The sequence below is a fragment of the Spermophilus citellus genome (assembly GCF_964194105.1).
Source record: "Spermophilus citellus genome assembly, chromosome: 13".
Classification (NCBI taxonomy): domain Eukaryota; kingdom Metazoa; phylum Chordata; class Mammalia; order Rodentia; family Sciuridae; genus Spermophilus; species Spermophilus citellus.
The window spans coordinates 58,789,571-58,812,156 of record NC_138193.1 but is presented as its reverse complement, the minus strand read 5'-3'; the positions used below and the strand labels follow the sequence as shown (position 1 = coordinate 58,812,156).

At 32.3% G+C, this 22,586-nt stretch overlaps 1 protein-coding gene across 2 annotated transcripts in view; it reads left to right on the top strand.

Annotated features, from left to right (window-relative positions):
* Positions 1 to 22,586, top strand: part of APLF (aprataxin and PNKP like factor) — a 98,129-nt gene that overhangs the window by 6,775 nt on the left and 68,768 nt on the right. Inside the window, exons 2-3 of one of the 2 annotated variants that reach the window (XM_081265232.1) lie at positions 9,252 to 9,323; positions 19,813 to 19,985. In XM_081265232.1, coding sequence (XP_081121358.1) covers positions 9,252 to 9,323; positions 19,813 to 19,985 — 245 coding nt within the window. The remainder of the gene's footprint in view (positions 1 to 9,251; positions 9,324 to 19,812; positions 19,986 to 22,586) is intronic. The other variant, XM_081265233.1, reaches the window with a different exon arrangement.

Here is a 22,586-nt window from a genome sequence, read left to right as displayed (position 1 = left end):
GAGGATATTTATAGATAACTATATATTGTAAGAATTTATTACTAAGCAGTACATTGTAATGTTTCATATTTAGTTCTTCCCAGTATTTCCAATAATATTCTTTTTAGCATTTCAAAAAATTCAAGATCCAGTTAAATAGTATGCCCTTTAATCTAGAATATTTCTCTTGCTTTTCTCCTTTTTAAAAATTTGTTCTTTTTAGTTATACATGACAATAGAATATATTTTGATATACATACATGGAGTGTAACCATTCTTGTGGTTGTACATGATGTGGAGTTACACTGGTTGTGTATTTGTATATATGAACATAAGAAAGTTATATCTGATTCATTCTACTGTCTTTCCCATTCCCATTCCTCTTCCCTTCCCCCAATTCTTCCTATCCAGTCTGGTGAACGTCCACTCCCAGCCTATTGTGAGTCGTCATCCACATAACAGAACATTCAGTGTTTGTTTTTTGGGGGGATTGACTTATTTCATTTAGCATGATAGTCTCTAGTTTACTGGCAGATGCTATAATTTCATTTTTTTTTTTATGGCTGAGTGATAGTCCATTGTGTACATGTACCAGATTTTCTTTATTCATTCATCTGTTGAAGGTTGGTTTCATAGCTTAACTATTGTGAATTGAGCTGCTATGAACACTGATGTGGCTGCATGACAATAGTATGCTGATTTTAAGTCCTTTGGGTGTATGTCCAGAAGTTGGGTCAAATGGTGGTTCCATTCCAAGTTTTATGAGTAATCCCCATACTGCTTTCCATAGTTATACTTTCCATAGTTGTTATACCATTTTGCAGTCTCACCAGCAATGTATGAGTGTACCTTTTCCCCCCACATCCTTGCCAACATTTATTGCTACTTGTATTCTTGATAATTGCCATTCTCACTGGAAAAAGATGAAATCTCAGTGTGGTTTTAATTTGCATTTCTCTAATTGCTACTGATGTTGAATATTTTTTCACATATTTGTTGACCATTCCTATTTCTTCTTCTGTGAAGTATCCAGTTCCTTGCCTATTTATTGATTGGATGATGATGATGATTATTATTATTTTGCTACTAAGTTTTAAAAATTCTTTATATATCCTGGGGATTAATGCTCTATCTGAGGTACAGGTGAAAGATTTTCTCCCATTCTGTAGTCTCTTGTTATGTTCTTTATTGTTTCCTTTGCTGTGAAGAAGTTTGAATCCATCCCATTTATTGACTCTTGATTTTAATTTTTGTGCTTTAGGAGTCTTGTTGAGGAATTTGGTACCTAAACCAACATGGTGGAGATTTGGGCCTACCTTTTCTTCTAGTAGGTGCAGAGTTTCTGTTCTAGTGCCTAAGTCCACTAGACTTGATCAACTCTTAAGTTGAATTTTGTGCAAGGTAAGAAATAGTGGTTTAATTTCATTTTGTTACATATGGATTTCCAGTTTTTCCAGCACCATTTGTTGAAGAGGCTATCTTTTCTCCAATGAATGTTTATGGTGCCTTTTTCTAGTATGAGATAACTGTATTTATGTGGGTTTGTGTCTGTGTCTTCTATTCTGTACCAGTAGTCTGCACGTTTGTTTTGGTGCTAATACCATGCTCTACTATGTCTCTGTTAGTATAGTTTAATTTCTGGTATTGTGATGCCTCCTGCTTTACTTTTCTTGCTAAGGATTGCTTTAGCTATTTTGGGTCTCTTATTTTTCCAAAGGAATTTCATGACTGCTTTTTTTACTTCTATGAAGGATGTCATCGGAAACTTAATAGGAATTGCATTAAATCTGTATAGTACTTTTGTTAGTATGGCCATTTTGACAATATTAATTCTGTCTATCCAAGAACATGGAAGATCTTGTCATCTTCTAATGTCTTCTTCAATTTCTTTCTTTAGTGTTCTGTAGTTTTCATTGTAGAGGTCTTTTTGCCTCTTTTGTTAGATCGATTCCCAAATATTTTATTTTTTTTTTGAGGCTATTGTGAATGGGATAGTTTTCAGTTGATTTATCACTGATATGCAACTTATTTATGAGTGTCAATCTTATATCCATAGACTTTGCTGAATTTATGTATGAGTTCTAGAAGTTTTCTGGTAGAGTTTTTGGGTCTTCTAAATCTAGAACCATGTCATCAGCAAAAAGGGATGGTTTAGAGTTCTTCTTTTCCTATTCATATCCCTTTTATTTCTTTCTTCTAATTGCTCTGGCTAGAGTTTCTAGGATTGAATAGAAGTGGTGAAAGAGGGCATCCCTGTCTTGTTCCAGTTTTTAGAGGGAATGTATTCAATTTTTCTCCATTTAGAATGATGTTGGCCTTGAGTTTATCATATGCATCTTTTACAATTTTGAGGTATATTCCTACTTTCCCTAGTTTTCTAGTGTTTTAACTGAATAGATGTGTATTTTGTCAAATGCTTTTTTTTGCATCTATTAGATAATAATGTGATTATTATCTTTAAAATCTATTGATGTGATGAATTATGTTTATTGATTTCCATATGTTGAACCAACCTTGCCTCCCTGAAGTGAACCCCACTTGATTATGTTTAAATATGTTCTTGTATGTGATTTACCAGTATTTTATTAAGAATTTTTGCATCTATGTTCATCAGGGATATTGGTCTGAAATTTTCTTTCCTTGATGCATCCTGGTCTGGTTTTGGTATTAGAGTGATAATAGCTTTATAGAATGAGTTTGGCAGGTTTCTTTCCATTTATATTTTATGGAATAATTGGAGGAAGATTGGTGTTAGCTCTTCTTTGAAGGTCTAGTAGAACTCAGTTGAGAGTCTGTCTGGTCCTGGATTTTTCTTTCTTGGTAAGCTTTTGATGGCATCTTCAATTTCATTGCTTAAAATTGATCTGTTTAAATTTTCTTTGTCCTCTTGATTCAATTTTGGTAGGTCATATGTGTCTAGAATTTGTCCATGTCTTCAAGATTTTCTATTTTATTAGAGTATAAATTTTCAAAATAGTTGGATTATCATCTGTATTTCAGTAGTGTCCCTTGTGATACTTCCTTTTGAAGGATATGGAAAATAGGCCCCAGGGAACTCCCCTTATCTATAACCGTTCCCCTGCCTACCCTCGTGCCATGTGTATGGAGAGATATCTGTGGTAAATTGCAGCTTTTCTCATTGCAGTGTTATAAAATAGAAGCCTAGGCCTCAGCTAGAGGGGAGAAAGGAAGGGAAAATAGGGAAGAGCACAGAAGGGACTTACACCTGGTTCCCACCTATAGCTCAACCAGCTGTCCCTAGTATAGTAGGCCCCATGAAACTTTCCTTATAGCTGTTTGCCTGCCTGTGCTCCTGCCCTTCCCCGAATGAGCCTACCATCAAAATTCCTTCATCACCTGACCCTGCTAAACCCTATAAAACTCAGACCCTTATTGTAACCATTTTCCCCTTGAAAATGAGGCCCTCCGTTGCTTAATAAAGCACCACTGATTCATGGAAGTCTGTCTTGGCTTCTTTTCTTTTGGTATTCTCTTTCATTTGCTTTCACCTTGTTTTTTTTTTTTCATGAATTTTAGTAATTTGAGTCTTCTCTTTCTGTTTGTTAGGTTGGCTAAGGCTTATTAATTTTATTGATTTTTTTTTTCAAAGAAACCAACTTTCTGTTTTGTCGATTTTTTTTTGGATTGTTTCTTTTATTTCAATTTCATCTCTTTTAATTATTTCCTGTCTTCTGCTTTTCGTGTTGATTTCTTCTTTTTCTAGGGCTTTGAGAAGTACTATAAGATTATTTGTTGACTTTCTATTCTTTTAATGAATGAGCTCAATGCAATGAAATTTCCTCTTAGAATTGCCTTCATAGTGTCATAAAGATTTTGATATGTTGTATCGCTATTCTCGTTTACCTCTAAGTCTTTTTTAATTTCATCCCTGATTTCTTCTGCTATCTATTTGTCATAAAATAGTATTTTATTTAGTCTCCAGTTAGAGTAGGTTCTATTTTTTATTTTATCATTGATTTCTAATTTCATTTCATTATGATCTGTTAGGATGCAAAGTATTATTATTTTTTGTATTTGATAAGAGTTTCTTTGTGGCCTAAGATATGGTCTGTTTTAGAGAAGGATCCATGTGCTGTTGAGAAAAAAGTGTATTCAGTCATTGATGGATGAAATATTCTATATGTTTGTGAAGTCTAAATTATTAATTGTATTTTTTAGTTCTCTAGCTTCTTTATTTAGTTTTTGTTTGTCGGATCTATCCAGTGGTGAGAGAGGTGTGGTAAAGTCACTCAGTATTATTGTGTTGTGATCTGTTTGCTTCATGAAATTGAGAAGGGTTTGTTTGATGTACATAGATACTCTAGTGTTGGGGGCATAATATTTACGATTGTTATGTCTATTTGATGTATAATTCCCTCAAGCAGTATGAAATGTCCTTCTTTGTCTCTTCTGATTGACTTTGGCTTGGTGTCCACTTTATGTGATATGAGGATGGAAATCCCTGCTTGTTTATGAGATCTATGTGAATGATATGTTTTTTCCCATCCTTTTACCTTCAGTTTGTGGATGTCTTTGCATATGAGTCTCTTGGAGACAGCCTGTTGTTGGGTCTCATTTTTAATCCAATCTGCCATTCTATGTCTTTTGATTCATAAGTTTAGGTCATTTACATTCAATGTTATTGAGATACAATTAAAAAATTTTTTTTTTGTTGTAGTTGGACACAATACCTTTATTTATTTATTTTAAAAAATTTTTTGTAGCTATAGATAGATACAATATCTTTATTTTATTTATTTATCTTTATATGGTGCTGAGGATTGAACCCAGGGCCTCAGATGTGCTAGTTAAGTGCTGTACCACTGAGCTATAACCCCAGCTCCTTATTTATTTATTTTTATGTGGTGCTGAGGATCATGTGGCTTGCATGTGCTAGGCGAGTGCTCTACTGCTGAGCCACAATCCCAGTCCCCCCCCCCCCCAGATACAATTTTTATTCCTTGTCATTTTGATTTATTTCTAGTTTTTCATTTGAATTAGTTTTTCCTTTGATTGATTATTCTTCTAGTGTAGTTCTTCTCTTTGCTAGTTTTCACTTTTATTTTTTGTTTCTTCTTTATGAAGTATCTTATTGAGGCTGTTTTGTAGTGCAGATTTTCTAGTTCTGAATTCTTTTAACTTTTGTTTATCATGGAAGGTTTTTATTTCATTGTCAATTCTGAAGCTTAATATTGCTGAGTATAGTATACTTGGCTGGCATCCATTTTCTTTCTGAGCTTGTATATATTATTCCAAGACTTAATAGCTTTGGGGGTCTGGGTTGAGAGATCAGCTGACATCTGGATTGGTTTCCCTCTATATGTTACGGGTTGTTTTTCTATGGCAGTCTTTAAATTCTATCCTTATTCTGAATGTTATGCATTTTTATAATAATTAGTCTTGGTGTGGATCTGTTGTCATTTTATATATTTGGGGTCGTGTAAGCCTCCTGTATTTTATTTTCAATTTTGTTCTTTAGGTTTGGGAAATTTTCTGATACTATTTCATTGAATAGATTATGCAGTCCTTTTGTTTGTATCTCTGAGCCTTCATCGATTCCAATAAATCTTCTTTTGTTTGTTTGGTACCAGGGATTAAACCCAGAGACATTTAGCCACTGAGCCACATCCCCAGCTCTTTTCAATATTTTATTTAGAGATATGGTCTCACTGAATTGCTTAGGACCTCACTAAGTTGCTGGGGCTGGTTTGAACTCATGATCCTCCTACCTCAGCCTCCTGAGCTGCTGGGATTACAGGTGTGCATCACTGCGCCTGGCTCTCATAAATCTTAAATTTGTGCTTTTTAAGTTATCCCATATTTTTTGGAAGTTCTGTTCATGGTCTCTTAACATCTTTTGTCCATGGTCAACTTTGTTTTCAAGATTATATACTTTGTTTTTATTGCCTGAAACTCAGTCTTCAGGTGATCTAGTCTGTTGTTGATGCTTTCAACTGAATTTTAAATTTAGTTTACTGATTCTTCCTTTTTAGGATTTCTTCCTGTTTTTTCTTTCAAAATCTATCTTTTTATTGAAATGATCTTTTACTTTCTATATTTTTTCTCTGATTCACTCTTTATATGGTCCTTTACTTCACAGATCAGTGATGTAATAAGTGTAACCACTTAGGTCTGGTGGTGTCTGTCAGATGTTACAGTAAAGATACCGTTTCTTTTGTAAGCAGTTTGTAGGATGATGACCTGAGACTGGTAGTTAACATATAGTGATTTTTGTGTTCTATAATTTCTTCTACTTTATCTGACATTCTTTTATAAAGAAAAAGCTTTACTTCCCAGTCCCATGCCATTTCTTCAGTTTGTTAATGTGTCATAATCTATTACTATCATTAGTCATTTTGATGGCTAAATTGTTCCAAATTTGTTCAGTGAGTCTTTTCACACTGCTGTGTCTGTCCTGTTGACATGTGCTCAAGGTCTATATTATACTTTATTCTTTCCCCAAATATGGAATCAATCATTTTGCCAAAGATTTCTGGTTTCTCTAAGTGGGGGATGGTATTTAAAAGTCAAGATCTGTGTAATTGGATGTATTCTTTCTTCCAGGAGTCCCCCCTTCTTCCTGAGATGTTTCTCTTTCTGAGTTTGCTATATCTGGTTCAACATATGCCACCTTCTTTTTGGGGGTTCCCCAGTAGCTGGGCCTCTGAAATACTAGGTTTGAGATGTGTTTTCAGTATTCCCCACTTGAGATGTGACTTACTTTTTCTGGGAGAGATATTATCTCTGTTCCTGGATCCCTAGTTCTCCACTTCCTTATCTCATTCTTCCAGTTGCCACCTGATTTTTTCTGCTACATCATAAGATCTATAGCCTGATCTAGATTTGATATTTCTTTTTCCCTGTTAGATGTAAATTAAATGATTTCCCATTTATGCTTTAGATATGGAATACAATAGTGTTATTTGCTCTATTTGTTGATTTTTTTTTTTTTTTTTTTTACTTCTTGGATGGTGTGTGGTATGATTAGTGTTTAGGTGTCTATACTTATTCTACAGGAGCTAAAATGCCTCATTTTTAACTATTTTTATGCCTTCCTAAAATATGACATGTCTAGTTTTCAGCTGAAATTTTTAAGTGTGGTGATTTTTTGGTTAATCAGTAAGTAAATTTGGGTATACCGTCAGTGTATTTTGAAGTTTGTAATGACATTTGTTCCTACCCTAAATGGCCTCTAGCCAGGGTACTCTTTTTTTTGGGGGGGGGGTACCAGGGATTGAACTCAGGGGCGCTTAACCACTGAGCCACATCCCTAGCCCTATTTTGTATTTTATTAGAGACAGGATCTCAAACTGAGTTGCTTAGCGCCTTGCTAAATTGCTAATACTGGCTTTGAGCTCTCGATTCTCCTGCTTCCACCTTCTGAGCTCTGGGATTACACTCATATGCCACTGTGCCCGGCCTAGTATATTCTTTTTGAGTCCTTGGATTTCTTTGCTTTTTAATATTCTTTCTCTTTTCACTTGCAGACCAACATCAGACATTATTCTCCATTGTCAATGCTCTGACTCCTAAGCTTTATTTTATTATATGACATGAAAAGGGAATTAGGAATTTGGATGACATCTTTGGGTATGATATTAGAATAAACAGAATCAAATGGAAACCTGAAGTTCTCTTGGAGCTTTATTTAGAGCCTGCATCTTCCCAGTATATCTATTTGGTGATTAAGTAGCCATTATCCCCTTATTTCCAGTTTTTTACTATGTTCCAGTTTAGACAATAAACTGTGTAAATTGTTTTTAAAAATGAGATTTTATTTTATGTAATGATATTGAGGATATAAATAGTTTTATGTATGATATTGAGGGTGAGTAGTTGCTTAATATCTCTGCCTTTCCATTTTCTCACCTATACAATGAAGATAATAATACCTTCTCCATAATTTTTGTGAACACTAAAAAAGATGATACATGATAAGTATAGAATAGTGTCTTGGTCTTGATAAATAATTGCTATTATTTTTGGTATAGTAATGCATTGGATATGATGGGATCAAGGAATCTTTTAATTTATGTCCTGTTTTATTGAAAGTTAATATAGACTATTAGTTTATATCTACTTCTCTGAAATAGCCATTGGAGCTAATACTAGATATTTTTTAAATGGGCTATCTTTAATAAATTTTATTGTAGAAAGTATTTTAAAAATTAACTTTTATGTGATACTCATTCTGTTGTGATACTTCATTAATACTTGTATAACATCATGGCCTTAAGTATGGAATTGCTATCTGGTTTTGGAAAAAATGAGTACTGATTCCTGGCATTTTCACATTTTGCAAGGTCTTGCAGAGATAATGGATTTAATTGTAATTATGCATTGTTGTAATAGTCTGCTTTTAAAGGTAATTTTGGTCCTGCTGTGGATAATGCCAGAGTTACAGTGCTAGATAGTAAGGTAACTAAGAGATGAGCGAGATAATTATGGTGTTAAGTGAAGTTGGGGTTTAAAATGTTTTAATTATGTATCAATCTGAAATAATAAAAAGAGTAGTCTTAATTATTGAGTTTACAGTGAAGTGAGAAAGATTATCACTTTTAGCATTTAAAGTTCAAACAATATTTGAACTTGAGTATGCAGAAATGATTGTAAGCACATTTAGAACATTATTGGATCTAAACAAGAAATATAATATATATAAAATATGCTTTTTTTAAAAAAAAAATGAAGATGTTAATTTCTTCTTCACTGTAAATACTTGGATTAAAAGTCTCACTATTGCCTACCTGTTTTCTTAACTACTATGATGGCCCCAGATCTTAAATACAGGACTGCCTAATCTGTATATTCCTGACCCTATAGCCTTTAGTTATACCATTTACTAAACTGCCTCTTAAAATTTTTGTCATTATAACATAATATATATTTGTTGTATTTGAAATGATTCCTAATGAGTACATATTATATACATTTTGTTCTCATTTTATTAATTTTGTTAGTAAGATTCCCTACTAGGTGACCATCATGAACAGAACTATCATGTAAAGTTCTGGGATCTTTTATATTCCAAGCTGATCTTGGTCTCCATCATTTACTCTTCCGTGTCTTTGGGCAGGTCTCTTAATTTCTGAGTTGTTTTGTTATCTGTTAAATGAGGATAATCATTTCAATTTAAAGTTGTTGGGTGAATGATATATTTCCTAGCTAGCCTACTGATTTCAGAAGCGTTGCCAAGGGTTTTAATTGCTTAATTGTTTTGTGTTTTCTGAAGCATGTAGCTGTATTTGGACTTTTAATTTTTTCTCCTGTAGATAACTGACAAGAGAGTATCCAGAAGACATGCCATTCTTGAGGTAGTGGGTGGTCAGCTTCGAATCAAACCGGTAAATATGTCATTCACTATTTATCTTATTATTTTGTCCCTCACCCTTTCAGTGCCTGATTAGAAGTATTTATTTTCTGAGGTTATGGAAATAGGGAATTAATGTCAGAATATGTCCTTCTAATTGCCAGAAGTTCCTTGGGAGATTAAGATCTAAATTGTTAAACTATGATTTTTCTCACAGGACAAACCTACATTTGTATGGTTAGAATTTAATGAAAAAGTGACTGCCAGTTCATTTATATATTATGCTCTTGTTCATAACTGCATATTTCAAATAAGATTGTATAAGAAAGCCTGTAACTATGTAATGGTTGGTTTTTGGGGGTAGGAGTTGTATAGTGTCACAGGGTTGTATTTTAACAAATTTCTATACTTTATATAGAGTTGGATATTTCTAAAACTTTGAACTTATTCAACCTCAAGTTTTTTGTTTGTTTGTTTTTGCTGGGTCTTGAATTTAAGGCCTTTCTCGTACTAGGCAAATGCTCCTCCTTTGAACTACATCCCTAGTCCTCTGAAATTTTAAAACTAATTTTTATTTGGAATTCCCTGTTGAGGGCTCTAATTTTTATTATTTACTTTATAGTTTAAGCCCCAATGATTTGCAGGGTCAGCAATTCTGAGAGTATATTACGTGATTATTCTCTTTCATTTGTAGAATCTGTTGTGTAGGAGAATGAAGTATTATTTGTATGAGGGTCCATTTATTTTGGATGAGGTGTGTGGTGATAAAATCATTATTATGAAATTAAATTAATTTATATTTTAAAACCAGTTTGTATTTTCATCTTTTATGTACAACTGCTTGTTGTTTTACTAGGTATTTCTTTTTACACAAGTGTTACTTTCTTTTATTCTTGTATTGAACTGTTTCTAAATTTGAAAAGTATCTTTTTTTAAAATTAGAGCATTGTAGCTATATGTAGTATTGGGGGTACATTGTGACAAAATCATATATGCATGGAATTTGATTTACCTCATTTCAGTACCTGTTCTCTACCTTTCCCTCCTCTCTTCCCTCTCCTCATTCTCCTTCTACTCTATTGATCTTCCTTTCCCTTATTTATTTTTTATTGGTGCTTTCTACATATACATAAAGGTGAAATTCCCTGTGATATGTTTATATATGCATATGATGTGACTTTGTTAAATTAATTCCTCATTTTCCTCCCCTTTTCCATCTGTCCTCCCTCCTTCTTGATCCTCCTTCTACCCCACTGATCTTATCTATATCGTTTTTTTTTTTAATTTTTTTAAATATTTATTTTTTAGTTCTCCGCGGACACAACATCTTTGTTGGTATGTGGTGCTGAGGATCGAACCCGGGCCACACGCATGCCAGGCGAACGCGCTACCGCTTGAGCCACATCCCCAGCCCCCTTATCTATATCTTTATGATACTCAACCCTCCCACCTTCCCTTATCTTTCCCTCACTTCCACATATGAGAGAAAATATCCAATCCTTGATTTTCTGAATCTGGCTTATTTCATTTAGCATTATGCTCTTCATTTCCTTCCATTTACTGGCAAATGCTATAATGACATTCTTTATGGCTGACTAAAACTTGATTGTGTGTGTGTTTGTGTGTGTGTGTGTGTGTGTGTGTGTATGTATGTATGTATCACATTTTCTTAATCCATGCATCTATTGATGGACATCTGTTCTGATTCTTTAATTTGGCTAATATGAATTGTGCTGCTATAAACATTGAAGTGTATGTATCACATTTTCTTAATCCATGCATCTATTGATGGACATCTGTTCTGATTCTTTAATTTGGCTAATATGAATTGTGCTGCTATAAACATTGAAGTGTATGTATCACAGTAGTATGCTGATATTAGATCTTTTGGATAAAAACCATTAAGAAGGAGAGTCATATGGTGGTTCCATTCCTAGTTTTTAAAGAAGTCTCCATACTGCTATCCAGAGTAGTTGTACTGATTTGTAGTTCCACCAACAATGTACGAGTGAACCTTTACCCACATTCTTGCCGGCATTTATTAAAATTTGTAGTCTTGATAATTGTCATTTAGATTTGCATTTCCCTAATTGCTAGAGATGTCGAACGTTTTTTCATATATTTGTTGGCCATTTATGTTTCGTCTTTTGAGAAATGTCTGTTAGTTTTTTTGACCATTTATTGATTGGGTTATTTGTTATTTTGGCATTGAATTTTTTGAGTTCTTTATATATTCTGGATATTAATCCCTGGTCAGAGGATCAGCTGGTAAAGCTGTTTCTGTAGAGTCTCTTAAACTCTTAGTCATTACTTTTGCTGTGTAGAATCTTTTTAATTTGATGGCATCCCACTTATTCTTTTTTTTTTTCTTGAGCCTTAGGGGACTTGTTAAAGAAGTCACTTCACGCACCAGTGTGGTGAAATGTTGACCCTATGTTTTATTCTAGCAGTTGCAAAGTATTGGTCCAATTTCTAAGACTTTGATCCATTTTAATTTTTGTTCAGGGTGAGAGATAATGATCTAATTTCTTCTTCTACATATTGATATCCAGTTTTCCCAGCACCATTTATTAAGAAGGTTCTTTTCTGCAACATATATTTTTGGCACCTTTGTCAAGTATCAGATGGCTGTAAATATGAGGGTTTGTCTCTGCATCTTCTATTCTATTCCATTGGTTTTCATATCTATTTTGATCCAATATCATGTTTGTTTGTTTTTTTTTCTGTAGTTCTGTAGTATAATTCAAGTTCAGGTATTGTGATGCCTCCTGCATGGCTCTTCTTGCTGAGGACTGCTTTGGCTATTATGGATTTTATTTTTCCAAATGAATTTTAGTACTTTTATTTTCTAGTTCTGTGAAGAATGTCATCGGTATTTTGATGGGGATTACATTAAATCAATTGCTTTTAGTAGAATGGCCATTTTTATAACATTAATTCTGCCTATCCAAGAACATGGGATTTCTTTGTATCTTCTAAGTTGTCTTCAATTTCCTTCTTCTGTGTTCTATGATTTTCATTATAGACATCTTTCATCTGCTTGGTTAGATTAATTCCCAAGTATTTTATTTTATTTTTTTTTGAAGTTATTGTGAATGGAGTGGTTTCCCTGGTTTCTTTCTCAGTGGAATCACTATTGGAATATAGGAAAACTATTGATTTATAAGTGTTGATCTTGTATTCTGCTACTTTGCTGAACTCATTTATCAGATTTAGAAGTCTTCTGGTAGAGGTTTTGGGTCTTCTATATATATGAGAGCAAGTCATCAGCAAACACAGATAGTTTGAATTCTTCTTTTCCTGTTTGTATCACTTTAATTTACTTCTCTTGCTTGGTTGCTGTGGCTAGAGTTTAAAGAGCTAAATAGAGTAGAAGTGGTGGGAATGGACATCTTTGTCTTGTTCCTGATTTTAAAGGAAAGCTTTCAGTTTTTCTGTGTTCACTATAATGTTGACTTTGAGTTGGTCATGTATAACCTTCATAATGCTGAGCTAAGTTTCTTTTATCCCTAGTTTCTTTAGTGTTTTTAACATGAATGAAGCCTGGATTTTTATCAAGGGCCTTTTCTGCATCTATTGAGATAATCATATGTTTCTTGTCCTCAATTTTATTTAAGTGGTGAGTTAAATTTATTTATTTGCATATGTTGAACCAACCTTGCATTCCTAGGATGGAACCTATTTAATCATTCTATATTTCCTATATTCCTTCCCTTAGTGGGCTTTATTAACAACAAAAAACTTTAAGCAGGGCAGTTCATTACAAGGATGTTAGAAATTGGGGACTGGAAAACAACACAGTTTTAAAAAAATCCATAATGTCCCCAATTCCCGGAAATGTCATATATAGTTCTTACTACAGCACTTATTCTGTGTTAAATAATATTAATTAAGTACTACTATGTTGTAGGTATTATGCTAAATACTAGGAATCATATATATATAGGTATATTATCTTCTCCATGTGTTTTTGAGTGTGGTTTGTTAATATTTTATTAAGAATTTTTAGAGAGAGGTGATGGGAGGGGAGCGGATGGGAGGGGGATAGGAAAGGCAGAAGAATACAACAGATACTAGTATTGCTGTATGTATAAACGTGGCTGTATAACCAATGTGATCCTGCAATCTGTACACGTGGAAAAATAAGAATTCACACCCCATTTGAATCGAATGTATGATATGTCAAGATCATTGTATTGTCTTGAGCAACTAATAAAAAAAAGAATTTTTTTGCATCTGTGGTCATCAGGAGTATTGGTCTGTAGTTTTCTTTCTTTGATGTGACTTTTGTCTGATTTTGACATCAGAATTATACTGGATTCATAGAATATGTTTGGGAGTGTTTCCTCCCTTTCAATTTCATGGATTAATTTGAGAAAGATTGATGTTAGTTCTTCTTTAAAGGTCTGTTAGAAGTCAGCTGAGAATTCATCTGGTTCTGGACTTTTATTTGGTGGAAGACTTTTAATTGCTGTTTTAATTTCATTACTCAATATTGATTTGTTTAGGATTTCTATATCTTCCTTTTCAATTTGAGTAAGTTATATATGTCTAATTTTTTTTTTTAGAGAGAGAGAGAGAGAATTTTATTTTTAATATTTATTTATTTTTTTTAGTTCTCGGCGGACACAACACCTTTGTTGGTATGTGGTGCTGAGGATCGAACCCGGGCCGCACGCACGCCAGGCGAGCGCGCTACCAGTTGAGCCACATCCCCAGCCCCATGTCTAAAAATTTGTCAGTGTCTTCTAGACTGAAAAGTATCTTTTTAATTCTCATACCGGGAAAATGTTTGAATAGAGCTGAATTTACCCTATCTTAACCTGAGTACATAATTTTAAAAAAGTTATATCTCATTCTGCATTGTCTTAGTATTTCAGAAAAAGCGTTAATATTTGTAGTCAGTATCCCTTGATAGCTCCATTAATTACCATCAATTATTCATCCCTTGATTCCTGTTCAGCTATCTTATCTTAGATGAAACTTTCTGGATAATAAGCTCCTTTATGATAGGAATTCTGACTAATCTTTGGATTCCTAATATTTAGCATAATACCTATTTATAATTCCTAATATTTAGCATAATACCTATCACCTTGTAGTACTTGATTAATATTATTTAATGCATAATAAGTGCTGTAGTAAAAACTATGAATGACATTTCTGGGAGTTGGGGACATTATAGATTGTTTTTAAAGTGTGTTGTTTTCCAATCCCCAATTTCTAACATCCTTGTAATGAACTGCCCTGTTTGAAATAAAGTTGTTTTTTGTTAATAAATCCCACTAAGGGAAGGAATATAGGAATTTCTTAATTTATATTTTGCCTTTTCTGATAGAATTTATTATTAGTTTAGATTTACTTTTTTCAAAATAGCAGTTATGGCTAATAATACAGCTGCTTCTCAAGTGAAAGATCCATATCTTAACGCTGACTTTCTACATGGTTTAGATTCACTCTTCTATAATGAAAGGAAGATTTTATACTGAGTACTTTTTTGGATAGATATTATGTCTTTAAAAAGTTATTATGGAACATTTATAACATAAAAGTATAAACATAACATAAAAGTATAAACATTTATAACATAAAAGTATAAAGAATAGTGATGCCAACTTACCAAACATTGGAAGACATAAAAAAATTCATTTTTAAGGAAATGTACACGTTCAGTACTAGAATTTGAGTGCTGTTTTAGAAAAAAATATTAAATTTTGAGTTTTTTTCAAGAATTTTGTTTTCACTTTATTTTACTTGAAGGAAACTTGCATTTTAGCTTTGGCAATGTACTTACAGATCCTTTGTTGTATGAAATGCTTAATATAATATTAATTTGGTTTCAGTAAAATATCACCTTGAAATAGATTATTTATTTTTATAGCTAACCTTGCAAAGTGCGATATAGAGAAATTTACAGGAAGTCTAAAACTGACTAATTGTTAATAGAAGTTTTAAGATCTTACAAATAATGAAAACAAGATGAACAAGCCACTAATCCTTTATTCATTTTATCTGTGTTATATCTTATATGTGTTATATCTTATTTATTCTCTGTTCCCTAATCAGTCATAAATACTTTGACCATCTAAGGCATATTATATATGCAACTGTAATAAAATGTTGAAAGAAGTTTTAGTTAAAACTTTGTAGGGGCTGGGGCTGAAGCTCAGCGGTAGCGCACTTGCCTGGCATCTGTGAGGCACTGGGTTTAATTTTCAGCACCTCATATAAATAAATAAATAAAAATAAGGATCTATCAACAATTAAAAAAAACTTTGTAAATTCATAATAGCTAAACTGTGGGACCAACCTAGATGCCCTTCAGTAGATGAACACGGCATATATACACAATGGAATATTACTCAATAAAAGAGAATAAAACCATGGCATTTGTAAGTAAATGGATGGCGTTGGAGAAGATAATGCTAAGTGGAGTTAGGCAATACCAAAAAACCAAATGCCGAACGTTTTCTCTGATATAAGGTGACTGACTTATAGTGGAGTATGGAGGGGAAGCATGGGAGGAATAGACGAACTCTAGATAGGGCAGTGGGTTGGGAGGGCAAGGAAGGGGACAGGGAGTTAGCAAGGATGATGGAATGTAATGGACATTATTATCCAAAGTACATGTATGAAGACACGAGACCACACTTTATATACAACCAGAGATATGAAAAATTGTGCTCTATATGTGTAACAAGAATTGTGATGCATTCCACTATCATTTATTTAAAAAAAGAAAAAACATTGTATAACTGAATATAGCAAATATTTTTTATTATGATGATACATTCTATATATTTTATGAATGTATGTTTAAATGATAAAATGCATTTTTATTTTCCTTTCATTTGAATATCCAAATCCTCTACCAAATAAGAAATAGTTTTGACAATGCTGTTGCATACAATAAAGGCAATTACTAGTTCACACTTTTAAATTGGATGAATTTCTCCTTTTTTTTCCCCTGTGGTATTTCTCCTTTAAAAATTTTTTTGGCTTTACAGCAGTTCTTGGAAATAGTGCATGAGATGATGTTAGCTCATGAGGAGATGATATTAGCTTTTTTATGTCATTTAAATTTAATCTGCTGTCTAATATCAGCAGGGAGAAAATGCATTATAAAGACAAACTGATGGTGTTCTCTGTAAATTACTGTATTATCAGTGGTTAGTTATATTTTCAGGGTGAATTCATAGCTGTCAGTGTTTTATTTAATTTTAATAAATCTTACTCATTTTGATTCTTGAATAGCTTAGGCAGTAGTTCTATAACTGTATATAAATTACAATTTTTTTTGCCTTTTGATGTTGATCCTCAGAACATATGTCTTTAGGTGATTGTGTTTTTTCTTTCACAAAATTCCTGAGTCATGATTGTTTTTCTCCCTAGTTCTGAATATACTGTAAAAATTTGTAAAATTCTATACTAGTCTTTCCTTAATTCATGTTGTTAAAAAAATAGACTTTCTAAATTAAAGGGAAAAAAAAGCACTGAAAATAATAGAGCCTCTTTTTTTGAGCAGTCTTTCTTTAATATTTAATGATAACTCCAAGATAAAGCTATAGAAAATTGATTTATATTTTAGTTCCATTTCTACAGGGTTAATGTATCCTTTGTAGCACTTCGTAAGTTATAGCATTATCTATTTAAATTTGCATTTATAATTTTTCAGATATGCTAAAAGGCATGCACCAACAATATGTCTCTCATATAGATAACTTATATATTTTATTCACAGTGGGCTTGGGTTTGCTAATATTTTGTCTGCCCTTGTCTGCTTTTAGGATCAAAGTTAAATTCTTCTTACTGAAAGAATTGGGGATCCAGTCATCTCTTTGGGCTTCAGGAAGAATTTGAAAATTCAGTGAAATCTTTAAATCTACTTGGTTCTGGTTTTGGGAGGGGTTCGAAAGCTTTTTTTTCCCTTTGGTATTTATTTTTAGTTATAGTTGGACCCAATACTTTTATTTTATTACTTATTTTTATGTGGTTCTCAGGATCAAACTTGGGGCCTCATATGTGCTAGGTGAGTGCTCTACCACTGAGCCTTAGCCCCAGCCCAAGATTTTTATTTAATTTTGGTGGTGTTGGTGGTCAAACCCACGAACTCACCCATGCTAGATAAGTTCTTCATCTCTGATCTGTATCCACAACCCTAATTTTTGTGTTTTTAAAATATTATAGATCCAGTTCAATCTACTTTTCCTTTCATAATGAAATACTTTAAAATAACCCAGGCATACACATAAATGTACTTTTATTATTTTTAGTTGGTTTAAGATTCAACTTCAGCCTTACTAATTTATTGGCATAAAGTGTTTACAGTATTATTTTTAAGTTTTGTCTTATATGTATTTATGTCGTTGTTTTTATTCCAGGCTTTTTTTTTGTGTGTGTATGTGTTTGTCTTTTTCTGTTTGGTTATTAATATTGTTAAATATTTGCCTACTTTATAACTTTTTAAAAACTGCCTTTTGGACCTCATGTTTGATGCCATTTTAGTTGGATTATAAATAGTTTGACAGATTTTTTTTTATCTGACTCTCAGTGAGTATTATGGGTTTAGGTTTAAGTTAAAGGATCAGACATTATACTTTCTTGGAATATTATTTTCCTCTTAATTCTGGGATCTCTAATTTAAGAGAAAGGAAATGATGATCATAGAACATTGGTTCATTTTCTTCATGGGATTTACTAACTGCCTAATGGTTAATTACCTATATTTTAAAAGTAAAATGCTTTTAGCTGAGGAATATATTCAAACTTAATATTTCTTTGTCTTCAGGTTTGTGATAACTTTGTAAAGAAATATAGTTTCCTTTCTTAAGTGTTTTGCCTTTTCTACTCCTACAACTTTATGCCTTTGTATTTAATATCCTATTCTTTGTATGCATAGGACTTTGTTAATATTTAATGTTATTAGAGATTCATCTGAATTTTTATAATAGTTATGACTAAGATTATGGTTGTTTACTCTATAATAAGAAGGAAGCTCACTTAAAGAAGACGCAGGTTTCAAACAGAAGCTATTCCTGCTCAGACTCCTGCCTCTTTTATGAACCTAGAGTTGCTAACTCTGCTGACCATGGTATACTAAAGGAAAAGGAACTTCACTTAATAGGGTGAGGAGTAAACAGGGAATAATTCCCACGTCCAGCAGTGTGTATAAGCTCAGAAACTGCTAATGTGTCCTGTGCTTGTTACACCCCAAAACTCTATCTGCCATGAGGCAGAGGACAACTTCAACAGAAATTAGGCATGACTATTAACATAGTGAAAGGTTCTTAAATATTAAGTTTAAATTATATCTTGATTTTTAACAAATCAGCCACTTCTGACTCTTTAGGAATACAGTGTTGCATGAAATACAGTGTATCTTATGCAGTCTTGTGTACATTTTTGTTAAAATGACTCTTATAATAAGAGTGACTCAATAAAATAATGGCCTCCCAAATTGGTATTGCCTCTGTTTTAATTTTTTACCTCTATCTTTTATCTCCAAGTTTTATTTTACTGTTTCTTATAACACAGATTTAAAGGGTAAAAATGTTTCTAATAGCAGATATACATAGGAATGGCATGTGACCAAATTCTCATGAAACTAAGTTGTCAGAATTAGGTAGATTATATTCATCTAACTTCAGTTATATCTGTATTTTTGTTGTTCTTCAGCATGTTTCCAATCCCAGGGTGGTAATTACTTTTCTCTACTGGAGATTGTTGAGGTCTCCAGAAAAAGTCTCATTTAAATTGATGAAGTTACTCAGTATAAAATTCTATCAAAATCAAAGATCTGTATTACTTTAGATTGCTTTGTCCAACACTAATAAAACTTATTGATTTTAAAAACCCAATGAAATTGTTGACAGAAAGCTATCTGACCTATGGAAATGGCCCATTTAAACTTGACTGTAGTTGAGATTTTAAAAGTGCCTTCAACATATTTTTTGTTGTTGTTGAGTCAACTCTCATTTTTGTTAACATGGAGATAATCAGTGGCAAAAATAATTTAAAATAGTAGATTATGTAATGGTTTTAACTGAGATATATTTACTACTTGTGACTTAAATATGGATGATAATCTTTATAATTGCAGTTCATTCAAACAAAATAAGATTCCTTTTCAAGGGAACTAGAAAGAAAACTGTATTGTTTGCTTGAGAGATTTGATAAAAATTTCCCTTTGCATAGTTTCTCATTTCTAAATTGAATTAAGATGTTCATGTTTCTTGTCCCAATGTCCAATTGTCTCTGCTAAGAAAAACAGAAGATGTTTTTAATCAGTTAATTCATAACTTTGTTTTTTTATTTGATTTGTGGAGTAGTGGGAGGTAGTCTTTTTCTTACTTATGTAAAAGTAATTATCATGGAACTTATGAGAGCCAAGTTTATTAAACTTTTAAGTATAAATTGATAGGAAGTTGTTTTGATATCAAAATTCCCGGTCACTTCATATTTAGTTGTATTTCTATTGTAGTTTCAAGTTACAAAAATCTCTGTATTCTTTTTTTCTTTGATAGATACACACAAATCCATGTTTTTATCAGTCTTCTGAGAAAAGCCAACCGTTACCAATGAAGACAAATCTATGGCGTTGGTTGAATCCTGGAGATAGTTTTTCTTTGTTAGTTGACAAGTACATTTTTCGTGTTTTTGCTACACAATTGGAAACAGACATGGAATGCACATTGCGGTAAGACTGCATGGTGAAATGAGAGTAATAATAGTTGTAATTCTCAGTTATTGCAGAAGCCATTCTATGCTCTGATTTAGAGCTATAGTAGCTACATAATTTTGTGTGTGTGTGTGTGTGTGTGTGTGTGTGTGTATGTGTATGCATGTGCATTTCTAGAAAACATTTGACTTTAGAAACTGAGGAACTCATTATGCCTCAATAATGATTAATCCCATATGTGGTATCTTTCACCTTTATAATCAGAATGTATTTTCTATTCAGTAGTAACCAGGATAGTTAATTTGAAATTGACTATATTTTCCTCGTTTTTTTTAGCTTTCTAAAGTTTAGACATAGTTGTATCTGTTTTTATAAAAATAACAGAAAATGCAGAATAGGGAAATGAGGTATTAGAATAAACATACTGATAATCTGGTATAAAGTTAAAATTCAAACACTAGTGTTTTTGAGCCAGTTATTGGAAGATTATTTGTTTTTATTTTAGCTTCTATAAGCTAAACTTTATAAGCTAAACTTGTATAAGCTAAACTTAGACCTGTAGAAGTAAATGGACAAAATTATACAGAGTATATTCTTTAATTGCAATCTTAACTCAGAAATCAATAACAATAAGATATATAAAAATCTTCACATATTTAAAGATTTGCATATTTCTAAATAATTCCTGATCAAAGAAGTAAGTCACAAAGGAAATCATAAAACATTTTGAACAGTGATAACTGGAAACAGTATAAAAACTTGTGAGATGCAGCTTAGTTCTTAGACAAGAAAGATATAAAACTTATACTTTAAAAAGGTAGAAGGAGCAAATTAATCCCAAAATAAGTAGAAAAAAAAGGAACTATACAAGATTGAAAGTCAATGCAATAGAAAATAGACAAAAAGAAGACCACCAAAGTCATAAGTGAGTTATTTAAAAAATTAATAAAATTGGTAAACTCTTAGTAGGGCTTACTAAGAAAAAAAAGTGAGAAAACACAAATTATCAATATCAGGAATAGAAGAGTATCATTATTAATACTGCAGACCTTAAAAGAAAAGCAAAGAAATATTCAAAACTATGTCAATAAACTTGGCCATTTAAATGAATTGATATATTTCTTGAAAAATAAAACTTACCAAAATGGATACAGGAAGGAAAAAAATTCTGATAAATCCTAGACCATTAAAAAAATTAAATTGTTAATTTAAGGATTTCCCACAAGGAATATCACTAGCAAATTCTGTTAAACGTATAAGGAAGAAACAATGACAATATTACATCTTTTTTTTTTCCCAAAAAACAGATTACACACTTCCTAACTTGCTTTTTGGAGCTTCCCTAATTCTCATACCATAATCAAACAAGACTTTACAAAGGAATAAAGCAAGAACTAAAGGCCAACATTTCTCATAACAAAATATTTACAAACCAAATCCAGAAATAAGTAAAAAGAATGATATACTATGACCTAAATACAAGAGCTAACACTACCCAGACTACTACCACTAATAGTGTGGTAAGAAATTTCAAATAGCATCACTCATAATATGTTCTTTAAGTTATTTTGAGGAGACAAAAGACAACTAAAATTAGGCTTATTCTAACAGTCTTGCTAGCATTAATTTGTTTTCCTGTTATATTAAGCTTTAGAGAATGTCACACTATAATGACATTTCTACTGATAGATATGACGAATTTCTGGAAGAAATTTAATGCAATCCACAGTTGTAGATGAATATTTTTATGGTAGTGTTTTTGCAAAGTAAGTCCTAGGAAAAACATAGATATAAATCTTTGCAGCCTTGGTGTCTTAGATATAATACCAAAAAGCACAAGCTTGTAAGGAAAAAGTAGATAATTGGACTTCATCATATTTAAAAACTTCTATTTCTAAGGACACCATCAAGAAAGTAAAAGGCACCAAACGAATGAGAGGAAATAACTGTAAATCATGTCTCACAATTTATTTATACTCAGAATAGCTAATTTTTTATAATTCAACAACACAAAGACAACCCAATATAAAAATGCATATCTGATTTGAACAATATTTTTAAATAAGAACATGAAAAGATGTTCAATATCATGAGTTATAGGGTAATTCAATTAAAACCACAGTGAGATACTACTTCATATCTACTAGGAAGGCCTTACTCAAAAAGATATTAACAAATGTTAAGAATGTGGAAAAACTAGGAACTCATATATTGTGATGGGATTGCAAAATGGTACATCTTCCTTGGAACATATTTTTGATAGTTCCTCAGCATTTTAAACCCAGAATAACCTGTTCTAGGTTTGTAACTAAAAGAATTGAAAACAAGTCTATTCAAAGACTTTACATGGATGTTCATAGCAACATTATGCATAATAATCAAAAAGTGAGTAAAAACCCACATGTCTGTCAGCTGTTGAATTGATTTCAAATGCAGAATATTCATAGAGTGGAATATTGTTTCTGCCATTGAATATGATTCCCGCCATTGAAATTCAAGTCTGTCCAGGTGCAGTGGTGCATGCCTGTAATCCCAGCAACTCGGGAGGCTGAGGCAAGAGAATCACAAGTTCAAAGCCAGTCTCAGCAAATTAGTGAGGCCCTGTCTCAAAATAAAAAA